General features: G+C 50.6%; 1 protein-coding gene across 1 annotated transcript; it reads right to left on the bottom strand.

Annotated features, from left to right (window-relative positions):
• Positions 1 to 33: 33 nt before the first annotated feature.
• Positions 34 to 7,183, bottom strand: LOC142564748 (uncharacterized). Its single transcript, XM_075675932.1, has 6 exons — positions 7,052 to 7,183; positions 4,666 to 5,010; positions 3,668 to 3,904; positions 479 to 548; positions 238 to 305; positions 34 to 132 (listed from the first exon to the last, which is right to left on the bottom strand). Exons 1-6 carry the CDS (start codon positions 7,076 to 7,078, stop codon positions 34 to 36), a joined length of 846 nt encoding a protein of 281 aa, XP_075532047.1. The 5' UTR covers positions 7,079 to 7,183.
• Between the last annotated feature and the right edge of the window lie 842 nt (positions 7,184 to 8,025).

Raw genomic sequence — 8,025 nt, 5'->3', positions numbered from 1 at the left:
AACGAAAAAAGACGATGTGAGTGTTTTTTATACTTACTCAAAAAGTATCCAAACAATGTAGTAGCAAAGGCAAAAGCCACCGACGAGTATTATTCCTATTATCATGCTGAACAGCATTGGAACTCGTCGCTCCTGAAACAAAAGAAAAAGAAAGTGAAACGACAACTGCTGTCTCGGGAACAAGTAGGCACTGAACTGCTTTCAAAAATTCTGACACGGGGAACGAACACCACTGACCTCATTCAGGGAGTCGTCCCAGTACTTATTGCAGGTGAGGTACGAGCAGATGTTATTGTTGAGCTCATCTGGAGGAAATGTAATAAAATTAGCACTTGTATTTGTGCTCTGTGCGAGTAGAACAGAAGCTTTCTTTTTTGTGTAATTGTGGGAAAGGGAAAAAAAGGCTACACTATCAACATCCATCACTCAATTGACATTTCGGAAGTATGAGTATTTTATAAGTATAATGGCGACTGACCTTCAATGTCTTGGAAATCCTTGACTGAAAGAACGGAAAGCAGTCCAATGACGCACTGCTGTACGACGATCTGAAAAGAGAGTGTCGGAGAGAATGCTACAAAGTTCGTGTCACAATGGTAAAATTTGAGGCAAGCTTTTTGCACATAGATCATTGCGGAGGATTCTGTACGAATATAGTTGACGAGCGCAGCTCGAAGTGACACTGCTGGCTCACACACACACACACACACACACACAAAAAAAAGAAATATGTTACGCTAGAATGGTTTGCAAGCCAAATTCCATCCGCATATTATATTGACCGCAAATAAAGACGGGGACAGCGGAAGAGAACACAAGGAGAATAGGAGAAGTAGCGATGCTTTGTCTAGAATCGGCTCTCCGCAAGTCATGTGTGCACAGGATGCAGCTTGCCTTTGACAATCATATTTCCCGTCTTAAGATGGCAGTGGTCCCTGACTCGATGGTAACACCGGTGGTGGAAATCTTCCTGCAGAAGGTAAAAGGTTCTAGGAGCAAAGCAAGGGTGATGACGACTAATATGACCGCAAGACCTGAAGTGGTACCGTATATTCACAGGGTCACTCACAATCTAAGGAAGGTGGCAGGCAGGTTTGGAGTCCCCCTTGTCTTTTCAGCCCCTTTTAAGCTGGCGCGGCTCTGCCGTGATCCTAAAGAAAATCAAGGCTGTGGCAAGAACCACACCAAGCCGTATACAAAATGCAATGTAGGAGTCGTGTACGAAACCCCTGGCGTGTGGCAAGTCCTGCATAGGGCAGACGGGACGGTGCCTAAATGATCGAGCCAGGGAACATGAACAAAAATTAACGAAAGATGAATTGGCGCACACGCCTGCGCCCTGCAATGCCTGCCCCTGTGCACCACTTTTGAAGGAGATAAAGATTCTGGAAAGAAGCGAGGACCAGACTGCGCGCGAACTGATGGAGCCATATTACATAAAAAAGAAAGGCCAAGACTGTGTTAGTGACACTTTCATTAGGTTGTTTGAATCGGAAATAGATTTTTTTTGATAATTGGTTGCCCCGCTAGGCTGATGAGTGCTCTTGTTTGCTGCGTTCTGCGCATGTTCTATCTGTCTATATATGCCCACGGGTTGCCGTGAATATACCAGTTGAAATTTACCGCCCGTGTCGTTTTTGTTTTCCGTTCCGCTGTCCCTGTCTTTCATATTTAAAACACCGCCAAAAAACGTGGACAAGGGAGGACACAGGGCGAGCGCTGTCCTGTGTCCTCCCTTGTCCGTGTTTTTTGGCGCTGTTTTAAATATGAATGATCCGTACCAACTAGCTCGCACCCAAACCCTTCTGAACCCTGTCTTTGTTTGCGGTCAGTATGATACGCAGTAAACACCAACTAGGCCAAAATGAAGTCCTTCTGAAATTCCATACGATATACTGATGCCGGACATATTATTAGAGAAGGCGGCCGGCCAATCATAAGGAGCCCTTGCGAACGAAAGGCTGTGTGAATTCAGCCCTTGGTTCGTGCTGGTGACTCGTGAGAGAGGTCATATTAGTCGCAAACGGGGTAAGCAACTGTATGACGAGCGCTTTCTCCCAGAGGAGAGCTTTGTGAGTTCCATCTACGTTCCCTGCAAAGGACGGCCATCGGTAACAGGAATTATCGCACTCCAGCGGGCTTCGAAGTAGTGACGTTTCGGTATAAAATCGGGTACTCCAAGCATTGCGCCATGGTAGTTCCATCCATCTGACGTATACCTATGCATGTGCAGCTCGAGGTGAGTGTAGCAAGGTAATTAGGCGCGCGACTTTGAGCCTGCGTCGTGGGAAAAAAAAAAGGCTCAAGGTTGGGGTTTTCGGGCATTGGAACTCTATGCTCTCATTAACCTGGTCTAACGTCCCAAATCGACACGCGCTATATGAGAAATGGCCGTAGCGTTAGGCTCGCGGCTTATCCGAACATGTGGCACACACGCGTTCGGCGCGACCTCACAACGCTCACATGCCGCGGCAGCCGAACGCATACAGCGCTGTCCACGCTCCGCCACGGCTGAGCGGAGCGTGACGGTGCACGTCTATTCTTCGTTTATTTGTCGTTTCACAGCCAAGCTGACTGCGCGCCGCCGGCGTCTCTGGGAGACGCGCTTGTTAACAAAGCGAAATCGATACAATGCTCTGCAGACGCCTGAGCGCGTGAAATGTGAGCGTAACTGGGACGTTCCGCTAGAAACGTGTATTCAAAGCGCGCTACACGAGGGCTCTTGCATACCAGCCGCGTTAGAACGCTGCCGTCGCGGTTGAGAATCGAACCTACGACTTCGTGCTCAGCAGTAAAGGCCCGTTGCCACCGAGCAACCACGGCGGGTTGAACGCCATGCGGCGACAGTGGAAACGCAGATCTCCGCTCCCGTGGGCGGCAGGATTCGTCGTGCGGTGAACATTAAACGCGAAGCACTTGTTGGGGAGAACGTTAGAGAACGGGAAGTCTTTACGCACCGTAAAGTGGTGTCGGCGCATTTTAAAATACATTCTTGTATAACTTTTCCAGTGGGTGCGTGCAATAAATGATTGTTATTATGATTATGAGCGCGTTTATCGAAGAAAAGGCGGTTTCCCATTGACCATCCTCATTACACTTTGTTTGTTTTCAAAACTGACGAGTCTGGTGCTATTTATCTGCTCAGTGTAACCTTGTGATCACAGACCGAGCAAAGAAAGGAGGACGCTACGCGAAGAGGCCTTTGTAGTCCGTAGAATAACTACTTTGCAGTAGTTTACAGGAGAAGGGCATTAATTTTACAGGAGACGGGCATTATAATGGCTTATATACCGCGGACCGGGCTAGTGTATGCAATTTCTCAATACAGGTAAGTGAAAATGGATACTTAAGGAAACTAACGAATCCGATACACAGAGAAGGTACTGATGAAATTGACTTAAACAGGACAAATACGGGACATATGGAAAAACGCACAAAAATAATAAGAAGAACAAAACTACCACACACCGAAGGGTGTAGCTGTGACCCTGCACAACGGCTGGTGAATCATTAATACAAGATGATCGTCCTGTAAAACATCGGGAGGCTACATAGCACAACCCATCGGAGTAGAAACGTGAACGCGGTCGCCTTCGAATCCACAGTGCGGAAGAGCTCTGACTGCGTAATTCAGTGCTTAGCCACGGAGCATCGCAGGCGCACGTACCCGGCACTTTTGGTGCAGGGCGCTCATGTGCTTCTGGTCGCAGGAGCAGCGCGGATGGTCGGCGGGCGGCTCGCCGCAGCGGCCGCCAGGCGCCACCTCCTTGGGCTTGTCGGGCTGCAGGGCGGTCGCGACGGCCGATCCAGCGGCCGACGCACGCTCGGCGGCCGCCAGCCGGGGTCCCAGGACATCGCAACGCAGGATGTCGCAGTAGTCGGCCAAGCACACCCCCCGGTCGGCCTGCGCCAGCCCGTTGACAAAGAAAGGACGGCGTTTTCCCGATTTGTCTGTATATAGTATGCTCGACATTATTCTCTAACAACGTCCATTCTGTAGTTGTCGCTTTTCACGGACCGCTTATCTATCAGATATTATGCACGCACAATGCAAGATACAGAGAAGATGGCAGTCGCGGTTCCTCGGCGGCACGACGATTGCAGTGTACCGCGCGGAATGTAATGTCGAAAACAAGATTGTGGCGCATCATAGGAACTGCGGGCAGTCTCGCTATTAGCCACGTACTGTACGTTAACGCTGTATATGCAATGTAAACAATCGCGATAATTGATCACAAGCACGAGGCCGCGTGAAAGCCGGACGAGGAATTTCGTCCACACCGGTCCAAAGTCGTTTGAGTGTATTGGCATACTGCAAAAGCTCCACCGGCCTTTTGTGTGTGTGTCTCCATGTGCGTGTTGTTCTTTCTTTTCCCCTCTTTTTGCGTTTTCCTCTCTGTCATCTTTCTAACCCCTATCCCCCTTCCCCAGTGTAGAGTAGCAAACCGGAGACTCATATCTGGTTAACCTCCCTGCCTTTCCTCTTCATTCTCTCTCTCTCTCTCTCTCTCCACCGTACACCGCTACGACGGCTGTGCCTTCTGCCAACTTTTCACGTGCTGGCTAAGCCGCGCCAGTATATGCGCGGCGAAGCTTTTTTTTTTTTTTTTTTCAAAGCTCGCTCGAGAAAAGCTGGCACGTGGCCAATGAGAGTGTCGGCGTCACCTTGGGGGGCAGGTTGGGCGCGTGCTCCTCGTCCCAATGGCTGGTGAGCTTCTCGTGGCAGAAGAAGGAGCGGCCGCACATGGGGCAGTTCCAGCTGGGCTGCGGCTGCGGCTCGGTGGTCGGCGCCTCGTCCGCCATCAGGCCGGCCGGCCACCAGAACAGGTCATGGCTCGGGTGCAGCGGGCACTCGGGCCCCAGCGAGACGCGGTATCGCTGAAGCACGGCTGTCACCTTGCGGCGCACCAGCTGGCGCGCCACGCGCGACTGCGCCCGCGAACAGGGCTGCACGCGCGGCGACGACGGCCCATTCCAGCCCACGTGCGACAGGAGCAGCAGGATCACCACCTGCGCTCCAGTGGCACGCCGCACTCAGGGGGCCGCGACCAGTGCTGTCAGTGCTGTGCCGTGCCCAAGAAGGTCGCGGTGCACGGAGGCAATAGGGTGCGGGCACTGATCGCTGACCGCGGCGGGGTGCGTCTTGGCCTACGCGCTTATCTGACGGGCTTAGCTGCTTTCGTCGCTGCCGTTGTTTTATTACCGAGCACGCAGTGCTCTCAGCTGCGAACACTTGAAATACACAACCATCAGAATGCACCATACGCAACAGTAATACCCCTTAAAAACAAAGGTTACGGCGCTAAGCAGACGAGGACGAAGTGAGACACAAGCGACATAAACGACATATCCGTATATGTCGTTCGTGTCTCACTTCGTCCTCGTCTGCCTAGCGCCGTAACCTTTGTTTTTAACTAATGAACCAACTGGCTCAGCAACAAGCTTTAGTAATACCCCACCGTTGTAACTGTAATGAAGTGGTTCAAGAGCTGAGCTAACGAATTTGTGCTTAAGCGAAACAATTATGTGTTATATTTACGAGACTAGGATTAACTGTATCGCTGACATATGAACATTCTTACATTCATTCATGTCGCTTCCAATACTTTCTTTCTTTCTTTCTTTCTTTCTTTCTTTCTTTCTTTTTGCACCACTGCGAATGAAGCGCGGTTTTAAGAACTGCACGGCTTTCTTAAACACACATAGTGCTTCATTTTCTTTCCGAACGGCCAAAACCAAACTCTATCGTTCAACAGGAATCATCATTGAGCATGCACACAACACTGAAGTTTCATAGACAGCACCATCACGTCGATCACTACAGTAAATGCAAAACACAGTCGTGAAACAAGTTTGAGGTCTTTGCATTGCTTCACTACTGTTGTTTCTGCGATCAACAACGCCTATTTACTGTATCGCTAACAACTACTTACTTGAGTGCATCACCGGAAAGAAATGGCGTATAAAAGCTGTGCAAGGGCGAAACGACAGAATCTCCAAACTGATATTGGGCCGTGTGAGCCCACTGAGGCTCATGCTTACGCAGTTTATCTATGAAGCTTTCAGCCTGAAGCTCCTTAGTGAATTAGGAATAAGTAGCATGTTGTTAGCATTATTACGTGTGAGCTGAAGTTATCAGCTGACTCTATGGCGAAAGTTGTTGTGTTTGGAATAAATGCACGAGGGAAGTGCAGGTAAACGTGCCCAGCTCGAATACTGAGCTCAATTATTTCTCGTTGCGTCGGCTCCTTGCCACAACGCACGACATTTGTTAAATGTTGTCGATAGCTCACAATAAAAGTCACGTGAGAAATACCTCAGGCCGGTCTTTTAGGCATGTTCTAAGCCGACCCTCAGCAGACCGTTACGATCAGCAAGCTTCTACACCTGCGCCCTTAAATAATTAGGTTCGGCTTCTTCACAGATATGCTCTTCTTGAGGAGAGGTTAACCTAACGGGGTCGTCTCGCAACGCCACACCGCAGGTCGATACTCGAGTTCATACAAACGCCAAGATTAGGCTCAGTGTTTCGAAAGACCACTGCATCGACGTTTGAGGCAAGGTGCCGTGTGGCCGGTCTCCCAGACAAAATTAGACGCTTTGTCACGAGAACATATTACCGTAGAACTACGTCGAAACGCAACGCGGCGCACATTTCAAATCGGCATTACAGGGCATCGCTGAAGTAGCTTTAAAAAGAAGCTAAATTGGGTCGTCCTAGTCTTGCGCGTCAGTCTTGGCTACACGCACCATAGCAGCAGAACGATGCAGGGAGCCTCCGACAGGAGATCCAACGAACGGTCACAGGTGAACGGGAAGTACGTTTGGGGACCGCATTCTCGCCACACAGCGCGGTGTTTCGAGCGACAGCGCGGGCCCGTCGGAAGCGCCCAGTCCCGGCGCTGCCGTCGCGCTCGCAGTTAGGAGGGGTGGGGGGCGCCGCCCGGAGCTGCCATGACGCGCGCACACGGTTGTTGGTAAACAAGCGGTGGCCCGGCGGCGGACCCTCGCAGGAGCGCCACTGGCCACGGAAGCGAGTGCGGCCACTTACCTCGACGCAGAGGTAGCTGCGATACATTTATTTTCACATCTAGGCCCTCGCAGCGTCGCGTGCTTGCGGCAGGTCCGGTCGGGCCCAGGGTGCGAGCGCGCCTCCGTGGTTGCCGGCCGCCATCTTGGCTGCACTGGAAGAGGGTCGATAGCGGCCGGGGCCCAATTAATCGACGGCAACTCTCTGGGCCCACGGCTCCCACTGCGCGCGCTCGAGCACTTTCGATCGCCGGCCGCACAGCGCCGCCCTGCTGGGCGCTCGTCAAAAAAAGGGCGCGCAAGAGGGCGGCAGCACTGTCCCGTGAAGCTTTACCGTCCCGCCGCGGGAACTGCGCCGCATTCTGGGCCACGTCAACAGGTCGCTCGCGTTCCAGATACGGCGCCGAGTAGTGATCTCGCGCCGCCGCGCGATCCCCTAGGGAGCTGCCTTAACGCGCGAGTAATTCGTCTGAAAGTCTGCGTACTCGTTGCCCCCACTTTGCTCTTTCGCTGGGCACACCTGAAAGTTGCTTAGATTTGCATGATCACGTCTTCTAAACGACGAGTTCCCTCTCGGCTGTCGTTCTCGGTAACCTTCGGGGTTAACTTGATGGGGTTGGTCGCTGATGAATGCCGTTTCCAACTGCAGCCGCGATTGCACTAGCATGAATTGCTCTGCACATTTTAGTAATGTGGCGGATGGGGTAAACGCAAAAATTAAAAGTGCAAGACTAATGGTTCTGACAAGCCCTTTCACTATCCCGTTTAAGCACGAAGCACAATACAGCCTGGCCCTTTGGAAGACGACGTTGCGATGAAGCGTGTCGGCGTTTTTGCCGCCATGTCCCACGAGGTTTTGTATTCCATAATAATAATAATAATAATAATAATAATAATAATAATAATAATAATAATAATAATAATAATAATAATAATAATAATAATAATAATAATAATAATAATCGTTATTATTATTATTATTATTATTATTATTAT

The sequence above is a fragment of the Dermacentor variabilis genome, chromosome 1 (genome assembly GCF_050947875.1).
Source record: "Dermacentor variabilis isolate Ectoservices chromosome 1, ASM5094787v1, whole genome shotgun sequence".
NCBI lineage: Eukaryota > Metazoa > Arthropoda > Arachnida > Ixodida > Ixodidae > Dermacentor > Dermacentor variabilis.
Note: the sequence above shows the minus strand (reverse complement) of the source record. Positions and strands in the feature narration are given on the sequence as shown.